At 45.2% G+C, this 20,564-nt stretch overlaps 1 protein-coding gene and 1 long non-coding RNA gene across 2 annotated transcripts in view; one reads left to right on the top strand and one right to left on the bottom strand.

Annotated features, from left to right (window-relative positions):
- The window catches only part of LOC117795658, a 30,809-nt gene extending 27,948 nt beyond the window's left edge, over positions 1-2,861 (bottom strand). The window contains exon 1 of the long non-coding RNA XR_004619750.1: positions 2,638-2,861. This is a non-coding gene — a long non-coding RNA (uncharacterized LOC117795658). The remainder of the gene's footprint in view (positions 1-2,637) is intronic.
- Positions 2,862-11,830: 8,969 nt separating this feature from the next.
- MARCHF10 (membrane associated ring-CH-type finger 10) overlaps positions 11,831-20,564 on the top strand; it is an 80,719-nt gene continuing 71,985 nt past the window's right edge. The window contains exons 1-2 of the mRNA XM_019802609.2: positions 11,831-12,222; positions 19,315-19,421. Coding sequence (XP_019658168.1) covers positions 19,332-19,421 — 90 coding nt within the window. The 5' untranslated portion in view covers positions 11,831-12,222; positions 19,315-19,331. The remainder of the gene's footprint in view (positions 12,223-19,314; positions 19,422-20,564) is intronic.

Raw genomic sequence — 20,564 nt, 5'->3', positions numbered from 1 at the left:
TCTTTTCTTGAAGGTTATGTCTAATCTAGGTTGAGCTGGGTAATGTATCTCCATTCAGAATGAGAATAATTCTGAGATTAAACAGGAAAAAGACTCACGATGGAGGTACGATTGTAATGTCTCTCTGGGGGTGGAGAGGGGTCATGCCTGGCTGGCTCAGTGGGAGACCGTGCTGCTCTTGATCTCGGGGTTGTGAGTTTGAGTGTGGAGTCTACTTTAAAAACAAAAAAAAGTCTCTGTATATGAGATGAGGTAGAGAAGAAGAGTGGGATTCTGGGACCCACACTGCCTCTAACCAGTTGTGGGACCATAGGTGAGTCACTTGACTCAGCCTCTGTTTCTTCTGTTGCATTCAGAGCCCAGGCCCTATGTTAGAATCATCTGGTGGATTTTTAAAAATACTGATGCCTATGCCCCACCCCAGATCAACTGAATGTGATTCTCTGAGATGGGGACTCAGGAATTGGTATTTTTCTGATTTTCCTCTCTATGATTCTGAGGCACAGAGAGGAAGAAAATTCAATATGATCTCCAAGGAGAGAAGTGATCCGACATGATTGCCAAGGTTCCTTCCCCATTCTCCAATTTTGTGGTCTCAAGGCATGGTAGCAGGTGCCAGGAGAATAGCTATTGCCCCATTAATTTCTCATTTATATCAGATTACGGTCAAAACTATTCCTTTCACACCAAAAGAGGAAGAAGGAGGAGAAGGAGAAGTAGATGGTGTGGTCATAGCTTTTCATTTTCATTAAGCCACTACACCCAAATTTGAATACCCACTCCCTTAAATTCATTCTCTATAACCACATTCAGGTATCACTTGTCCAAAGCACGCTGATTTAAACATCTTTATCCGGAGGAGGTATTTATACTGTTGCCATTTGAAAGACAGCAAGACCTTCCCAGTATAATAAGGTAACCACCGGCCACACATTGCGGTGAACACCTGAATGTCTCTAGTCCCCACTGAGATGCACTGGAAGTGAAAAATACACACTCAGAACAAAAAGAAGTAAAATATCTCATTAATAATTCTTATATGAATGACATGTTGAAATGATAATGTTTTAATAGAGTGGGTTTCATAAAATATTAAAATTAATTTTGCCTGTTTCTTTTTGCTTTTCTAAACATGATTACTAGAAATTTTTCAATTAGGTGGCTCCCATTATATTTCTATTGGACAGTGCTAAGAGATGTTCACTTTCTGAAACTTTAACTGAAGTTTATAGGGCTTAAAAAAAAAAAAAAGACAGCTCCAGGGGCACCTGAGTGGCACAGTTTGTAAAGCAACTGACTCTTGGTTTCAGCTCAGGTCATGATCTCAGGGTGGTGAGATCGAGCCCTGCCTTGGGCTCTGGGACGCCCTCTTCTTCTCCCTCTGCCCCCCACCCATTCATGTGTTCATGAGTGCATGCGTGCGTGCCTCGAGCTCTCTCAAATAAAAAATAAATAATAATTAAAAAAAAGCTCCTCAGAATGAATTCATTTGGGGTTTTGAAAAACATTTAATTACTAGTCTTTCCCACACAGGCTCCTACAAGGGGTCTAAATAGAATTGACTGGAACTACCCGACCTCAGCTGGATGGGTATCCTCAAATCAAAAGCAGTACTTTACACCAACAGGACACTTTCGAGCATCCAAAAATGGCCCTTGGGAGAATCCTAGTGGAACACTGTGGGGGGAATGACGGGGAGGTTGCTAGTCATTTCCCTTTCCTTCTGCCTCACATGAGGAACGTAACTTCAAAACGTCTCCCTGTTCGTGACGTTTCCCCCATTCGCAAGGCACCAGCCCGCTCTGTGCATGAAACAGACACATGGTAAAGAATGAACTAAGTGAATGAGTGCATTTAAGGGGGACACCAAACATATAAACGTCCACTCCCCCACCTTTGTTTTTCATCAGTGGTGTCTCAAATGCCTCAACTTGATTGTGTCTGCAGTCTTAACGGGATTTCCAGCCAAAAGGTCTCCGATTAGCAATATCAGCCCCTGCCCCTGCCTTATCGTGCAGCCACAATAGAGGGCGGGAGGGGAAACAGGGCAGCCTGGATGTTTGGAAACCGAGCCAGCTTGACATGCAGAAAGAATAGGCAACTGTCCAGAACACGGGGACTCAGAGGTGCCAGGAGCACTCCAGCACACTAAGCAAACCCTTTTCTCCTCAGCTGGCTGCAGCTGTCCGCACAAGGCTTTGGAGGCCCAGGTGCACCCCTGCATGACTCACCTATAGCTTAATGTGAATACCTTTCAGATCAATTCGACTCAGTGAATATTGATTGACTGTGTGTGGCCGCCCTAAGCAGATCCCTCCAAGCCTGTTCGGAGCCCCGTCCAGACAGGGAGGGAAAGCGCCGTGTGGGAGGGAGGAAGAAGCTGGAGACGGGAAGGCTGAGAGCGCTGACGACAGCCCTCACGGAGCCAACGCCTGGCGCGGTGAGAAATGCTTCCGTCGTCGGAAGGGACCTGGCCCCCCGCAGGCAGGCCACACCGAGTACTGAGTAGGGCCTCCAGCAAGAGCACTGAGTAGGGCCTCCAGCAAGAGCGGAGGCACCGTGAGAACGTTTCTTTTCACTCCCTCATCTCCCCTCTCCCTCTCCCAGGCCCACACCCACCTCTACTGAAGAACTTACTCATGGTCTTGTTTATTTTCCTTCCTCCCCCACAAGCAACAAAGGCCAGGCCTTATTCCTCTGAGTCGCCAGAAGCTGGCACAATACTTGGCACTTAAGCGCTTCGGCAGCCGTTTGCCTAGTGAATACGGGACTACGCCTCCTGGCCTCTTCGGGGGCACCAGGAGCGTTGTTATCCCGCCCAGGGCACTGGGTTCCTCCGCTTCCAACGCCGCCTGTCTCTACAGTCGGACACATGTTCTGAAACAAAGATGAAGGCGAAGAGGCAGAGGACAGGTCAGGGCCTGAAGCTCCTGCCCCCCGCGTGCGCACAGACCTCGCCGGCTGCCAGAATGTTCTCCGCCCTTTCCCATGGCCGCGTGTGCCTGTTCCACCCCCGACCCCAGGAGGTTTCTAGGAGAAAAACAGTTCTTGCGACTTGTTTGGCTCTATTTTGTACCAAAATCAAGAAAAAGCAGCGTATATCCAAACCTTACCCCCCCCCCCACAGTAGATTACTGTACTTTCTAACAAACTGACCCATCTCCGTTTTCCAGCTCTTATGATATGCTGCGAGTAAGTGGCTGGCACTCAGGAAGCCCAAGGTTCCAGCAACAGTTGTGTGGCCTTGGATAAGGAGCACAGAGAGACTCTTTGTATTCTGGTTTCTTCCAAGTATTAAAAGAGATAGTGGTATATTCAATGGGTATGAAGAAAGCTTAACATTCGTCTGCATGAAGCTCTTTGAAATGCATGAAGGTCACTACAGTGGATAAATTCAACACTTGCCCTAGTGCTCACTGAGAACCCTTGTCCGAACATTTGTAAAATCTCTCCGTGGATGTGTATACACACACATACACGAATACATTTTAAATCGCTTCATTGCGTTTAAAAATGTTAAGTAAACACACTGCAATGATTATAAGGCATCTGTACTGTGTCTCCAATGCGAGCCTGCCACGATAAGAGCTATTTGAGAAACTAAATCACATCAATGAAAGAATAGCAATGAGTCAATTGACAGAATATTGCATTAGCAATGGCCTCTGACCCCGCATGATGCCAACTGAATGCTTTTTCCTCCTTGTAATTTAATCATTTTTCAGTTAAATTAATTTCTTAAAATCCACTCAGATAAGCCGCCTATGTTAAACACACACACACACACACACACACACACACCCACCTCCAGGTGTAGGTGAAATGGGAGACAAATGACACTCACGCTGTGACTTTTTACCTCCACTTTATTCTGGGAATGGACAATATCCCGTTTCTTTTTTCCATATCTGGTAAGAATTTTCCATAACTTCTTCCTGCTAAAGAGTGATGTTGTCAAGAGGCCCCATATACCCCAAGACAGAGACCTGGTCAACACCACACAAAATCATGAAAATACAGCGAGTATGTCTGCCGTACAGACTAACTGGTTTTGTTGTTATTGTTGTTTTAATACTAACTAACTGGCTCAGAAGGTGGCTTTGTACAGGTAGCAACTCCGAAGAGTGCTAACAAGCCTGCCCGCACATTTGTGCTCAGGCTTGCTGGTAGAGCGTCTTTCACACACATCCAGGAATTTGTCTGAGAACGGAGCGTGGTTAAGTCATGTTTTAAGAATGTTCTCTCATTATCCTGACTCAGAGGGCGCAGTGAGCCACAGAAAGGAGGTGGCACAGGGATACCTTCTGTTTTGTCTGGTTTTCAGGAAATGCCTTCTGCCGCATTGATGGCCATAGACTGATGTCACTGAGGTTCGTTCCTTCACATCTTTTTACAGGGCTGGAGCAAGAGCACTTTTTCCTGATGACATTTGTTAAACTGCGTGACCTGGGGTTTAGGCCTGTTGAGGGAGGGGAGCATGGAGAGAAACCCCTCTAGGAGAAGTGAGTGAAACAGGAGGAGGGCTTCGCATGGAAAGAGAGGAGAAAAGCAATAACAAAAATCATGAGCCACGAAATTTGGGAAAATAGAAATCTAAGAGCTGTGGTTTGGCAAGTAACTCTGACCGTTAATGGGAAAGGCAGAGAGAGAAGGAAAAGGAAACGGAGGTGAAGAGCATGAAGGAAAGAGAGAAGGAGGAGAGGTGGAGGGGAGTGAGAAACGAGGACAGGCAGGGAGCTAAAAGCAGCAAGACTCAGCATATGATACAAATGCATCAGTAAGGGACATTATGAGGAAATGCACTGTGATGAGAGCCTATGAAGTGAAAAATCAGGAGAGGCCAACATGGCACCTCTGGTCCTCTCAGTGTCCCGGAACTAGGAGAGGTTCCTGTGGTAATTCATCTTTAATCAGCATGTCTCATGCCAATGGACAAGCATGTGCTCGAATGCCATTTTGAAGTTTCCTCAGAGGCTGGGATAGGGATCATGAAGTCATCATTAGCAGTTCTGGTGAGGAATCTCCTCACAGGTCCCCACATGATATCACACACACACACACACACGCACACAGAGGCATACATGCACACTTAAAAACCACTCCATGGCTTTGCTTTCCATTGCACTTAAGATAAAACCCAACTTCAATTCTCCTACATCCTCACCAGCTCTCCCTCACCGCGGCCTTGTGGCCGTACTGGCTGCCTTGCAGTTCCCTGAATCCCCTGAGCTCTCTCTCACCCCAAGACTTTCCCAATGTTGGGGTGCCTGGGAGACATAGTTGGTTAAGCTCAGGTCACAAGCTTAGGGTTGTGAAATCGAGTCCCAAACAAGGCTCTGGGCTCAGTGGGCGATCTGCTTGAGATCCTCTCTCTCCCTCTCCCCCCCTCCCTGTTCTAAATCAATAAATCAATAAATGAATGACTTTCCCAACGTTGTTTCCTCCGCCTGTGCTCCTTCTTCAGCCTTAGAGAGCTGGCTCCTCTTCATCCTCTACGCCTCACCAGGAGAGGCCATCTTCAACCACTTTGTCTCAATAGGTTCCCCCACCCCCAGCACCAGCCCCAGCATTCCCTCTCTATACACTATTAGTTTCTGCACTATCATTTATCAGTGTGTACTTACTGATTTGTCTACCTGTAAGTTTTCCTTGACACCCACCAAATATTTGTTTATTTTTTAAATAGATTTTATTTATTTATTAGAGAGAGAGAGCATGAGTGGGAGGGAAGGGCAGAGGGAGAGGGAGAAGCAGACTCCCTGCTGAGCAGGGAGCCTGACATGGGGCTGGATCCCAGGACCCCAAGATCATGACCTGAGCTGAAGGCAGATGCTTCACCGACTGAGCCACCTTGGTGCCCCAAATATTTGTTGATTAAGTGCACAAATGGAATGTTCCAGATTCACTGATTTGGGTTGCCCAGATTTGGGGACTGGTAGCAATCCCCAGCAACCCCTCTTTACTAAGTGTCTCCTCCTCCTCCCTGCTGCCCCACACCTCATTCCCACCTCAGCCTCGAAGCTGCCCCTGGCCACCCTCTAGTTAAAGGGGAGGCAAGCAGCCGTCCTTGGGTGGGGCAGACACAGTCCGAAGGCTCAAAGAGCTAAAGAAGGAAATTAGAGCTAGCAACTAATCTGATGCTCCTTTCATAAAATTAGAAAAACAGAAAGAGCTTCACCAAAAGAAAAAGTCCTGAGGAGCAAAGAGCACAGAGGTTAGGAATGTTCTGTGTTTGGGGATCAAGGTTCCTCTGGGTGGTAGGTCCTCGAGGGATCCCCACTCCACCCCTCTGCATGCAGAGGGCATTCCTCGCAGCACAAGCTCCCTGGCTTGTGGAACATCAGGAAACGGGCGATAAGAAAGGAGGCCGCCAGCCCCCCAAAGCAGCGCTGCCCCTGCTCTGCTATCTAGCTGCCTTTGGGGTGTCGTTCTGCTCTCTCCCTCACTGGCTCCATGCTTTTATCCAAGCAAAATATCCCGGGGTAATATCCACTTCATGAAGGTTCAGGAATTGCTTAGCATTTATGCTCTTCTGCCCTCTTGATGAGAAGGATTTTTATTTATTTATTTATTTACTTACTTACTTATTTAGGCCTCAGTATTTATCTTCCAGAAACACGTTTAAAGATCACGTGAGATCCTGATGCTGTCAGAGCTTTCTGAAGCCTGGGTCTTGCTCAGAGCTCGATGATTAGTCCACAAATTAAACTCTTGGCCAAACATACATGGCTCAAGTTTATCCAAAGTCCAAACAAATCAGATACTCCTTCTGGACAGAAGTCAAATTCTTTCCTTTGGTAACGATTGCTCAGAAATTTAGAAAAGCAGTATGTTTTATATCCTCAGAGTTCTTATAATCACATCCAATCTCGTCTAAAATGCATCAATTGCTATAATGAAGGGCTCTGAAAAGTCTGAGGCTTCCAAAACGGATGAAGAACTCAAAGCCTGTTTGAACTTTTGAGAAATATCTCAACGCTATAGGATCCAAAAACATTAATGAGTTTGCCCTCTCTTTGTAAAACAGCACAATAGGCCAGCTACAACTCCAAATGAGGAAAATTCTAAGGGATCCCCTAAAGGACATGCTTTCTTTTTTTATTTTTTTAATTATAGGGAGTTTGCCAATCTTTACTAGAATCTGCTTTGTTCCACAAGAGAATCAGATCTCAGATATTTGACCTATGAAAGCCCAACAGGCATTACTAAATTTCATATAGTTCATGGATGACTGCAAGTCCCAAATTGGATACACCCTCACAATTAGGGATGAGGTCATAAAACGTCAGTCTCTGAAATTCAGGATAAAAAACATCAATATAAAATTAACCACCATGATGTCAGTAACATAAGATTAACGTTTTAAAGAAATAACAAGCCTTTGGAGCGGTTTTGTCAGTTTGGAGGTGATGTGCCCTGGTGTATCTCGGCAAGGAGAAATAAATCTACATAATGTAAATAATCATGATAGCTACCATTCGCTGAGCAGCTATGATGTGGCAGACGCTGTGCCAGAAACTTCGTTTCATTAATCCTCCCAACGAGCTGGCAAAGAGGCTCTGACGATTCCCATTTTAACTGTGAGGATTTTGAAGTGTGAGGGGGCTGAAAGTTGTTCGCTGTCACACAGCAAGTGTTACTGCTGGGATTCCAACCCTGCTCTTCTCAACTCCAAACTATGCTGTTAATGGCATGAGTGGAAGAGAAATGGTCCTGTGAAGGGATGCAGAAAGTGAGTTAACTGAAACCAAGATGTAGGAAGGTCTCTGAACGCTTTGACATGAATAATCCAAATCAGTTATCCAGACTGAAACAACTCTGGAGGGAAGGGATGTGATTCCTTAAGGCCTCCGCAGCCTGCTAGGGAAATCCCTTAAGAATACTCAAGTCCCTTTGATCTAATTCAATATTCACCAAGCCTTCTGATCTTTAATTTGATCTTCTGGGATGCCTTTTCCCCTGGTGGGGAAAGTACCTTATGCGCATGACCAGGGCTGGTCAGCTACCAGTTATATTCTCTGAGATGAAATAATAACTCAGTCAGGGGGAGGGCATTTCGTCTCTGCTGAGTGGAATCCCTGGGAATCAGTTCCTGAAAAGATCAGCTCTGAATTAACTGACATGGCGTTATCTGATTCTACAAAATCAAGGACCTGATCCTGGGTCTTCAATGACCTCCCTCAAAATGTCCAGAGGGCTCACCTCGAAACAGCCTACCCAGCAATCCAGCCACCTTAATGACAGCTCTACAGGCCACGTTTCATAAAAGACATTAAGAGAATGTCGCATTGCATGCTTTGGCCAAATAGAACTAGGGGATGAATGTGGAATGTCAAAACAGCCCATGGCATATTCAAGAAGCCATTAGCCAGTTTCTAAAATTAATCAGATGGACCCCCCCACATAGAGAGGTTCTGGAGGAGACCTCCTGACACTTTAGAGGACTACCATGCCCCCAGTCCCCTCCTCAGGAAAGTCACTCCTAGAGATTTTTTCTGTCAACAAACTGCTGGCTCATGCCTTGTGCACTGAATGAAAGCAACATCACCACATTGGCCTTAACTGATGAGAACAGAAACCCATCAGTCATGGCGAAGCCCAAGGTAAAACTGACCGTGTTATATATAATAAGGGAGGCCATCAGCTTCTGAGGCCACTTGGCAGGAGAGCTCCTGATTAGACAGTAACAAAGTGACCTAGTTAGACTCTTCTCTTAGGAGGAGGAAATATTAGGTGGACAAAGAGCTTGTGTTGTTCCAGATCAGATGAGTAGCTGAGCCAGGTCTCCGTGCGGCTCCTGGATATCCCAGGCTTAGGGGATAGTCCGTCTTGGGAGGCTTGGAATGCATAACTACCCCCTCTGGTCAGCTTACTCTTTGCACTGAATTCAATATTTCCCTCAAAATTTTATTTCTGAAACTTAATACATGGAACACTCCTGAAATTTTATACTTGAGGCTGCCCTTTACAGAACCCTTAGATTAAGCTACAGAACTTCCTGATGCTTATTTGCAAACACCAAATATCTCCATCAGTAGAACCCATGATTTACTTGAGTCTACGTTCTGTTTTCTTTCGCTCATTCATCATCTACCAGGGACATTTTGCAAAGAATTTTGCAAAGAGGAAGATCCTTTCCCCAGTCAGGAATTGTTTTTTTTCCCCCCATGTTAATATTTCTCTTCCTTAACACTTTGCTTAATGCTAGAACCAATCTTATTTTACAAGCTTAAGTTTATTCTTCAAACACTGATGTTGGAGTCACTGGGTAACTGTTTATGGGCTGGCCCCTGGCACTGCCACCTTCTTTCAAGAGCACCAGGATTCTTGTCATGGAGCTTAATTTTCGGAAACACTTTGAAACGTAGAAGAGTTTAAAACTGAGCTATGAAGTGACATCTCCAAACTCTGTTATTGAAAAATCTGAAAATAGCAGCGTGTGCGCGGCGGGCTCAGTTGGTGGAGCATGTGACTCTTTATCTCAGAATTGTGACCTTGAGCCCCACCTTGGGTGTAGAGATTACTTAAAAAAAAATAAAAAATAAAATAAAAAATAAAAATCTGAAAATATTTATGGTTTTCACTCATGTGCATTAAATAAAATCTTAAAATGTGCCTCAGAAAATAAATTAGTGAGTGCTTACTGTAGACCAAGTGTGATGTTAAATGTTTTCTTTGCCCTCTCTTGTTTAATCTCCACACTGATGCTTAAAGGCAGATAGTATTATTTTATACAGATGTTGAAGTGGAAGGAGAAAAATCTGGATCTAACATGTGCCATGGTGCTTTTCTTACTAGTAGGCAACATCAGGAGCTGAGAATAGGGAGCCCTTCCTTTGAGCTCTTGTCTGCTTCTTACCTGTGTCCTCAGGCATGTCACTTCTCTTTAACTGTCTCGCCTGGGCTTCCACCTCCTCCTCTGTTGGTCCTGATTATCATTACTCGTTATGATTATTTTCATTTGAAGGGGGTCCTAACTTCAACAGAACAAGCTCTCCATCTATCATTTCACTATTATAGTTTCAATCAGTGTGTCTGATCAAGATTGAAAGGCAAATTTGGGACAACATGGATGGACTAGAGGGTATTATGCTACATGAAGTAAGTCAGACAGAGAAAGACAAATATCATATGATTTCACCCATATGTGGAATCCAAACAAACAAACAAACAAACAAACAAACAGCAGACCTATATATACACGAACAAACAGGTTGCCAAAGGAGAGGGGTAGGGGGACAGCCAAAATGGGTGCAGGGGAGTGGGAGATACAGACTTTCAGCTATGGAATGAATAAGACATGGAACTAAAAGGCACAGCATAAGGAATAGAGTCAATGATACTGTAAGAGTGTTGTATGGTGACAGATGGTGGCTGTACTTGTGGTGAGCACAGCATCATGTATAAACTTGTCGAATCGCTATGTTATACATCTGAAACAAATGTAACATGGTGTGTCAACTATACTTGAATTTTAAAAAGTAATTTTAAAAAGATGGAAAGATAACCATGGGGAGGGGGTCTTAGGTTAGTACTTATCAGTTAATGCTTCAATTACCAATTAATGCTTTGATAAGGATTACTTGATAGTCAGCTAAGAACAAGAACAGAACATGGGCTGAGCTACCATGGATGGAAAAGTACTAGTGACTGTGGAAGGACCAATGGAGGTTGGATGATGAAGTGCCCAAAACAAAGGTTTCACCTAAGTGCATATTGTTTGCACTCTCCCTAGCTCAGGACATGCCTTGGAATTTGGTGTGAAGGCAGGGAGTGATGTTCAGAGTATCATATGCAGTCTGGTCTGGCTGAAGTATGAACGAAAAATTGCTGACAGAGGAAAACCAAGAAAGCAAGCCTGGGGGAGAGTATAGGGAAAGCCGTAGTCAAGAGTTTGGATTTTATGCCAGAGTCAGTGAGGAATCTGAGAGCTTCTTAGCAGGGGACCACAACATGAGACCCAAGCTGCTTACAGAATCAGGGAAATGGTGGGGCTAGGGTATGGAAGACAAGGGCTTAAGACATGGGCAGGAGGTCCTTACAATAATCCAGTCATGAGGTCCTGGAGCCCCAAACTAGGGTGATGATGATAAAAATAGAAGGAAGGGTGCAATGCTGCAGGAGATATGGATGCCAACTGGATTTGGGGGATTGCTGAGAAGACACCCAAATCACAGACACCTAGGGATGATGCTGGGCACTAATGAAAGGTTCAAGAATTTTTTTTCTCCTTTCCCTCTATTCTCTACCCAATCAAAAATGCCCTTACTTGACATCAGTATGCAAGTTGTTGAGTGCCTGCATGTACAAAATGAATGGAAGAGTCATCTTGGCTGACCAAAAACCAGACAGAAATAAACCTGGCAGAGAGAAGGTGAGGCTAGCACAGGTTCTGGTCCTTTCCAAATCTGTGGGCATTAGTCTAAACCTCTAAGAACGTCCTTCCTTGGGAAAGGCAACCAAGATTACTGATAACAAGGAGATAACTGGTCTCAGTTCTGCAACTGACAGGGCACCTCCCTTAATCGTTTATTTTTTCCTTCTCATTTCGGAGCAGGTATCTCCGAGATCCCCCTGAACAGCTCAAATTCCAGGGCTGCACTGTCTTTCCACCACATCTATTGGCTTTAATATTACTTTATTCAGTTAAAACTATTTTCCCCTCTCGTTTTCTAATCACGTTCTTTACAAAGCACAGCACTGATTCGGAGCAGGGGTGACGGCCTCAATATCTGGGTCTGGGCTTGGGCATCAAGACAAAGCCAATCCGCGTGCTCCTTCCGCGTGTCTTCTCTGCCTGCCCGCCGCCATCACCGCTCTGCCTCCCTGATCGCATCCCGTTCCCACGGCAACCGCGGGGCGCCCGCGTCCGGGCTCAGGACCTCGAGGGCCCCGGCCCCGCCCCCACGCCAGCGCTCGCGGCCCCCAGCTCCCAAGCGCGCCGCGAGGAGGCCGCGTTGCCAAGGAAACGGGAGGACGCCAGGCAGCAGCCCCCCACCGCCTCCGCCCCTAGAAAGCCCTGCCGCCGCCGCGGAAAGCTGCCTCCGGGGAGGAGGAGGAAGAGGGACCGGTAGCGGGAGGGGAGACGAGACAGGAGGAGGACTAGAGCACAGAGACGGCCCCCGCGCGATTGATGGGCGGCCCCTCCGCCCCGGACCAGCCCGCCTGTCCCGCGCCTCGGGCCCTTCAGCCCGCACAGGTGGGGAAGGACTGACCCGGCAGGTAACGGCCCGCTCCAGCCGCGCGAGCCCCCGGCTGCCCCCAGTCCTCCGAGGAGGTGTGGGGAGGGAAAGGGGGACACCCTCTCCTTTCCGCTTCGGCCATTCTGGAGAGAAATCAGGCCGAAGCCTGGCGGCCTGGCCCCTCCCTCTCCTCGAGCAGTCCCGTGTTTTCCTGCCTCAAAGGGACGTGTGTGGGGAGCCCGGTGATCACTATTTGCACACTGGCAGCCGACCCGCAGCTGCGTAACTTCCCCGCAGGCTCTTCGCGTCTGCAAGTCCAGAGTAGGTCTACACGGACTGCAAGGCCCCTCTGGCTTCTGAGAGGGAAATTGTTCACACGGCCATCGTTGGGAGCGTCGAATTGCTTGTCAAGCCTGTGACATCAACCCCACCCCCCAAAGTTTCCCAGTTACACATGGAGTCTATTCAGTGTGTGACCGCCCATCTCTGTTACAGTTTCCCAATAAAATGAAGAGTCACCGCCAAAGAGCTTTTCATACAAGCCCCTTACACCCCCCACCGCTTGATTTCTTAAACCAAATTGGCTGGGAGAGTCCGATTATCTCCCCCCATTCAAGTCAATTCCTTCCCTGTGCCTTCGGTCACAGCATTCTCTCAGTAGTGGGGTGTTAGGAAAATTGGCCCGAAATCACTCATCTTTGTTGTTTATATTCAAGTAATTTTTATAAGATTTTAGAAGTCTTAAGATTTTTTTAAGCTAAGACTTAAAGAAATCCAGTAATCTTTGTCATTACAAATTAATTAATTGTGTAAAAGGAGAAATAAGTTCTGAGCTCCTACTTCCAAGCACTCAGTTGTGGAAAAGGGGGGGAATTTATAAACCAGATTGTCAGGTATTAATATAGCTGTATAGATTTTGGTCCAAAGGAACCTGCAGCCTAAAGAGGGGCTTAAATTTACATTTTTCTTTATTGCTGAGCCAGTAAAATATTCACTTTAATACTTCTGATATGAGAACATATTAGAAACTTTTAAGAGGAAAACAGTGAAATAGCTTGATGTTATTAAAAAGAGCTCCCTCCAATTCTTTTGACAAATGTGGTCATAGAGCAGAAGGACAGTACATGATATTTCAGAGAACTGAAAGAAATCTATTCTGCAATCAGATTCTGTTCTCCTTAGTCAGGAAAACTTGGTTTGAATTCATTGCAAACTTGCACTAGAGAGGAATACATATGTCGCAAAGTTCTTAGAATATTCCTCATTGAAATTTCACAGATATGTAGAATTTTAAGGCCAAGAAGAATCATTCGCTCTTGCTTTCAGCAAAGCAGGGCTCCCTTCTCCCTTGCCCACATCCCTCCTACTCCCTTCTCCTCTCCTTCTCCCTCTCCCAATTTAATATGGCTTAAGTTCATTTTTAAAACACATATTTGGCCCAATATATTGTCACCAGAGACTTAAAACAGAAGCGTGCATGACCATGAGTGGATTTTAAATTGAGAAGCAGTTCAAAGGTGAGAAATGAAAGAGAACACAGAATGCTATTTTAGAAACATGTGCCTTGCCCACATTTTATCATCACCCCCCTCCCCCACCTGTCTGTATTTGCTGAGGAAAAAATTTGGGGCTTCAAATGGCCATCTGGTTGAGTAGGCCCACTAAAGTGAGATCTGCAAATTAAGCATTATCTCATGTGAATTTATTTCCGAACTCTTATTTCTGTTTCTTGTTCGTCCTGGTCAGTTTTCAGACCTGCAGTACAGTACGAGGTTCAAGTGGTACTTCAAAAAGCTGGAGAGCATTACCTAAACCGTGCTGATCTCCTAATGATCTCTTTTCCTGGTGTCTGTGGTATTTGTTTACTCTCACAGAGTATTGGTGTATTTAAATAAATTACACGTGGCACCATGGTGCTTCTAAATATGCATTTTATAGTAAAGTACAGTAATAGAGAGTTTATGGGAGGGTAAAGAGACTTTTGTAGGTAATTTGAAAGTCCTTTATTTGGTGGATGATTGTGAAGTCAGAGGTAACCTAGCAAGTAGTTCAAATAGTGTTATTTCCTACCTAGTTAGACAAAGTTTTTTTATGCCTCTTGACTTAGAAGCCTCTTTAAAATAACACGGCATTAAAGCCAGGATATATTAGTTGGTTTTTCTATGTTAATTTTGTAACCAAAATGTATCATCCAAGTACACTCTGGAATGTGCCCCTTTAGTGACCATTAACACATTTTAGTTATGAAACCTTATGTTCTCTGCCTGATTAATATTCAGACAGGCTTCTCTTTCTAACGGTAGCAGCAGGGGTTCATCTTTCTGCCTGTTTTCACACCATTGTTTTTCTAAAAGAGTGGGAACATAACTTTATTCTGTGCAGGTACAAATTCATATGAAAAGTTGAAAGTGATTATTTATTTGAGAGAGAGAGAGAAAGAGAAGGGGGGAGGAGGAAAGGGAGAAAGAGAATCTCAAGCAGGCTCCATGCCCAGCACGGAGCCCGAAGCAGGGCTTGATCTCACGACCCTGAGATCATGACCTGAGCCAAAATCAAGAGTCAGATGCTTAACCAACTGAGCCACCCAGCGGCCCCAAAATTGATCTTTTAAAGTGTAGTTCTAAAATGACTATTAAGAACCCTCGGAGGCAAAATTTAGGTTTTGCGTGTAGTCTGTGGAACTATTTGCTGTATTGTGGGACTTGGATTCTCAAAGACCAACTTTCTACACTTCAGAGACAGCAACTCCAGAGGAAGCAGCACAAGTTCCTGGATGATATTGCTCAGGGCTAGGAGGTAAACCTAGTGAGATTTCACAAGGACCAGGCCAGACACTGAGTCACCATGAGTCAGGGGCAACCTGATTTTGCCAATATCTACGCAACTGAAAAAAATGAAGAGGGGAAGGAAAGCCTCAGAAGGCAAACACCCGAGGGTAAGGATGTTGTCTATCTTAGCCTGCTTTTTCTCCAGGGGCCAGAGCAGCACCTGTCACATGGTAGTCACTAAGAAATGTGTATCAGAAAGAACAAAGCTGGAGGCCATGTGCTTCCTGATTTCAAACAATACTACAAAGCTATAGTAATAAAATTGTATGATATTGGCATAAAAGCAGACACATAGATCAATGGAACAGAATAGAGAGCCTTGGAAAACTCATGCATATGTAGTCAATTAATTTATGACAAAGGAGCCAAGAATTTACAATGGGGACAGGACAGTGTCTTCAAAAAATGGCACAGGGAAAACTGGAAGGCACATGGAAAAGAATGTAACTGGGTGATATTACACTATATAGAAAAATTAACTCAAAATGGATTAAAGACTTGAACATAAGACCTGAAACCATAATACTCCATAGGTGGCAAGTGCCTTGATCTTGGTCTTGGCAATGCTTTTTTGGATTTGATATCAAAGGCATCAAAGGCAACAAAAGCAGGGTGCCTGGCTGGCTCAGTTGGAAGAGCAGGCGACTCTTGATCTCAGGGTCATGAGTTTGAGCCCCATGTTGGGTATAGAGATTAAATAAATAAACTTTAAAAAAAAAAAGCGGCAAAAGCCAAAACCAACAAGTGGGACTACACCAAACCAAAAAGGTTCTGCACAGCAGAGGAAACCGTCATCAAAATGAAAAGGCAATCTACTGAATGAGAGAAAATATTTCTAAATCACATAGCTGATAAAAGGTTAATATCCAAAATATGTTTTTTAAAAAATGCATACAACTCAATAGTAAAAAAAAAAATTTAAAAATGAGTAGAAGATTTAAATAGACTTTTTTCCAAAAAGACATACATATGGCCAACAGCTACATGAAAAGGTGCTCAACATCACTCATCAAAAGGGAATGCATATCACCCTTACTGACAATGAGATATCACCTCATCCTTGTTAGAATGCCTAGTATCTAAAAGATAAGAAGTGTTGATCAGGATGTGGAGAAAAGGGAATCCCTGTGCACTGTTGGTAGGAATATAAATTGGTGCAGCCACTGTGGAAAACAACATGGCGGTCCCTCAAAAAATTAAAAATAGAACTACCGTATGATCTAGCAATTCCACTTCTGGTTATTGATCCAAAACACTAACTCACTGCAGCATTATTTACAATAGCTAAGACATGGAGGCAAATTCAGTGTCTATTGATGGAGGAATAGATAAAACATGAGATATACATCAGACAGAGAAAGAAATACTATATGATCTCATTCATATGTGAATCTAAAAAAACAAAACTCATAGATACAGAGAACATTCAGAGAACAAACTGGCAGTTGCCAGAGACAGGGAGTGGGGGCAGGGGGAGGCAATGTGGGTGAAGGAAGCCAAAAAGCACAAACTTCCAGTTATAAAATAAATAAGTACTGAGGATGTAACGTATAGCATGGCGACTATAGTTAATAATGCTGCATATCTGAGGGGCGCCCAACTGGCTCAGTCAGAAGAGCATGTGACTCTTGATCTCAGGGTCATGAGTTTGAGCCCCATGTGGGGTGTAGAGTTTAATAAAGAAAATAAATCAACTTAAAAAAATACTATTTGAAAGTTGCTAAGAAAATAGATCTTAAAAGTTCTCATCGTGAGAGGAAAAAATTATAACTGTGGGTGTTGGATGTTAACGAGACTTACTATGATCGTTTTGCAATATATACAGATATTGAATCATTCTGTGGTACGCATGAAACAAATGTCCTGTTCTGTGTCAATTAAAAAAATACGTGTATTAATCACTGAAAGGGCTTCACTGGCCAAAAAAGCAGGATGTGTAGGACCTCAGATGACCCCGAGGAGGTCTAGCAGACTCATCATGAATAGCGCCGTTTAATAACTGTGTGACTTTAAATATTTTGGTCATAAACTCAGGCCACACCAATCGGAGGCAGAGCTCTTGAGAGCATTGTCTCTACTTCCTTACCTCTCATTTGCGCAATTCACTGCAATCTGTCTTCAGTGCTCTCACAAGGTTATAAATAACCTGCTCCTTGCAACACGCTCTTCTCAGCATCCCTGAAACCGCGCCCACCTGGTTTGCCTCCTGCCTCTCTGGCTGCTTTGCAGCTTCTCTTCCGCTCCGTGTTCTCGAGTTGGAATGTTCCTCAGCTTTCTGTCCCGGGTTCTCCTCCTCTTTCCAGTACACATACTGCCTTCAACTTCAGCTGTCACCCAATGCCAGTGGTGCCCAAATCCTTACTTCTCTTGTTAGCTCCAGAGCCCTGCATCTGGGCGCCGGCGTGGCCTCTCCGTTTGCTGCGCCCACGCCGCTTCCAACTCCACGCTGTTTTCTCACCACAAGACATGTCTCCGGAAGCATCTACCAACCGGCCACCAGCGCCCGGCGAGCTGCTGGAGTCCGTAACCCGGCCGGCTTCCTCCACATTCCCCCTCCTGCGCCGTCCATATCATCACCCAGCCCTGATGATTTTCTCCCCTGGGTAGCCCCCAATCCATCGTGGTTAGAGTGTGGGCCCTGCTGTGAGACTCCGTGGGATCCAACCCCAGCTCTTCCATTTACCAGCTCTGTAACCTTAAGCAAGTTACTTATTCCCTTCGTGCCCGGGTTTCCTTATCAGCAAAATGGAAATAGAGTGCTTGCCTCAAGCAGGGTCCTGGAGATCGAAGGAGTACTGTGTGTACAGTTTACAAGCGTGCCGGCCCTTCAGGAGGCTCAGTAAATAGCAGCTCAGAAGCCTGCCTCCTCCCCCCTGGCCTCCTCTCCTCTGTTGCTGCCCAAGTGTGGTCACCGTCTTATCTGGATTATTTTGTGTTCCCAGGGGTCTTTCTACTTTCGTTTGTACTCCATCCCCACCTCCACTGCCATTCATTCTCTACACTAGAGCTGGAGGGGCCTTTGAACATGCAAATCTAGGGCCCCCTGGCTGGCTCAGTCGTAGAGCATGTGTGACTCTTGATCTTGGGGTTGTGAGTTTGAGCCCCATGTTGGGTGTTGAGATTACTTAAAAATAAAATATTTAAAAAGTAATAAAATAAAATGCAAATCTAACCATTTACTCCCCAGGTTGGAAACTGCCAGTGGCAGTTATATTGGCTCTTGCAATCATAACCTTTCAGGCTCTAAGTGAACCAGCCCCTGTCTCCCCGACAGCCTCTTCGGTGCTGCTCTCCCCTCTCTCTGCTCCAACTGCACTGGCCCTTCTGGTCCTCAACCGCACCAGCCCCTGCTACCCTGAAGCCCCTGCACCTGCTGTCCTTTCTGTCTGAGATGCTCTCTGTCCCCCTTCTTGCCTGGCTCACTCCTTAGCAAGCCCAGTGTCATTTCCTAAGGAAAACCTTGCCCCCTAGACCATGTCATGCCCTCCCATAATAACCATCTCTCAAAGAAGCCCACATTTCCTCTCCATAGCACTTATCACAATTAAGGTTCCCTTGTCAGTGCTCAAAGAGTTGGGATTTGAACCCACAGAGTCTCGCAGCAGGGCCCACTCTCTCACCATGACGGATTCGGGGGCTACTCAGGGGAGAAAATCATCAGGGCTGGGTGATGATATGGATGGCGATGGAGAGGGAATGTGGAGGAGCTCACTGGGCGGTGTGAACATTCCCCTCAGGCAATTCTGGAGGAGGGGCAGGTTCATGAGAAAACCTCGTGGAGTTCAGCGATATTCAATGTCAGTCGTCCGTCCACCTGACTGTAAGTGACACCAAGGCAGGGGCACATTCATCCTGCTGACTGCTATATCCTAGTGCCCAGCATAGCGTCTCAGTTGGAATAGGGACACGATTGTTGAATAAGTGAATTGAAGTGACCAGGCGCTCATAACTTGAGTCATTGCTAATTTCACGAGGTTCTTCGGTTTTCTTTCTTTTTTTGGCAAGTCGTAGAACTGCTTCTGAATCAGGTGTCTGTCAGTCAAACCCCCTGTGAATAACCAGGATGGGATCACTGAAGCCAGCTGATGAATGTGGCTGCATTATTTATGCCCAGAACAGGAGGGCTGTATGGGCATCCACACCAATACAGAGAGTCCTTGCAGGCTGAAAGGAGCATCTGTGCCTTTCAAACAATGGAAGTTAGATTAATAAAAGAATAAAAGCAATTACACTAAGATAAATCCAAATATGGCACAGCAACAAAGGGTTCTGTCACAGCACATTTATTTATCTTTTATACGCAGGTTGGGGATTAAGAATCATGTTGCATGAAGCAAGGGACAGGCAGAAGTTCGTGAGTAATGTTCAATATCTGCGGGACATGCAGCATAAGGTGGACTCTGAATATCAGGTAACTGCAAAACCCTAGAATTACCTCCCACTGTCGCCTACAGTCTCAGGAGAGAATTCAGGCTGTAGTATGAGGACATGATAAGCAGTAATCACTTCCTAAAATCCCAAACCCATCACTTCCTAGATGTGTGACCATGGAAAGCCATTTTACCGCTCTGTGTTTCCTCACCTTAAAATGGGGTTAATAACAGTACCCACCTTGGGGCGCCTGGGTGGTTCAGTTGGTTAAGCACCTGACTCTTGATCTCAGCTCAGATCACGGTCTCAGGGTTGTGAGATCAGGCCCTGCGTTGGGCTCTGTGCTGTGCGTGGAGTCTGCCTAGGATTCTCTCTCTCCCTCTCCCTCTGCCCCTCCCACCCTCTCTAAAAAAATAAAAATAAAAATAAATAATAGTACCCACTTCATAATATTGTCACGAAAACAAAATAACACTCGGAAAGTACTTAGCACAGAGCTTGGCACACAAACCTTGTCAACGAATGACATGAAAGCTTAAGTTTGATAAACCAGCTATCCAGAAAAAAACCATTAAAGAGTTAATGGGGTCGACCTACCATTTATAAAATAACATGCCTTTCCATTGTCATCCCACCAGAAGAAAGGTGGTTAACACATTCTCCAATAAACTAACTATTCGTCACCCTAGTTACAGTGTTTACATGCAAAAACAAAACAGAGAGCCCGAGGAGTCATGATGTAATTATCTAGAGCTGGCATAGGACAAACCTGCCAGACTGGGCGTGAGATTCTGGGAGCAGCGAGAAGGTGTCGCTCAGCCTGCGGGCCAGAGGTCAACCCTCGCCAATCAAGGAAGCATGTCCTCAGCTTTAGCTGAGGATTGAAAAGCGCTCCTTCCCGAAGGAAAACACTGAACTGTCACTATCAGATTTTTATCCTTCTTAGCAATTTCAAATATAACCAAACCTCCTGGGTCACCAAGGAAACCAGACCGATCTCAGTAACCTGATTTCACCTGTATAACGCAGCTTAGCTGTGGGGCTGGAAACAGAGTCAGCAATTTCCTCCCACAACTTGCCAACCCACGTACAAGACTGTAAAATTGAAGGAATTTCTGTAAAATGAATAAGAATGTAAATACCTGAACTGGTCACACTGGGAATCCATCTGCTTTTCACCAAG

The sequence above is a fragment of the Ailuropoda melanoleuca genome, chromosome 13 (assembly GCF_002007445.2).
Source record: "Ailuropoda melanoleuca isolate Jingjing chromosome 13, ASM200744v2, whole genome shotgun sequence".
Classification (NCBI taxonomy): Eukaryota; Metazoa; Chordata; class Mammalia; order Carnivora; family Ursidae; genus Ailuropoda; species Ailuropoda melanoleuca.
This window is presented reverse-complemented; position numbering and strand designations above follow the sequence as displayed.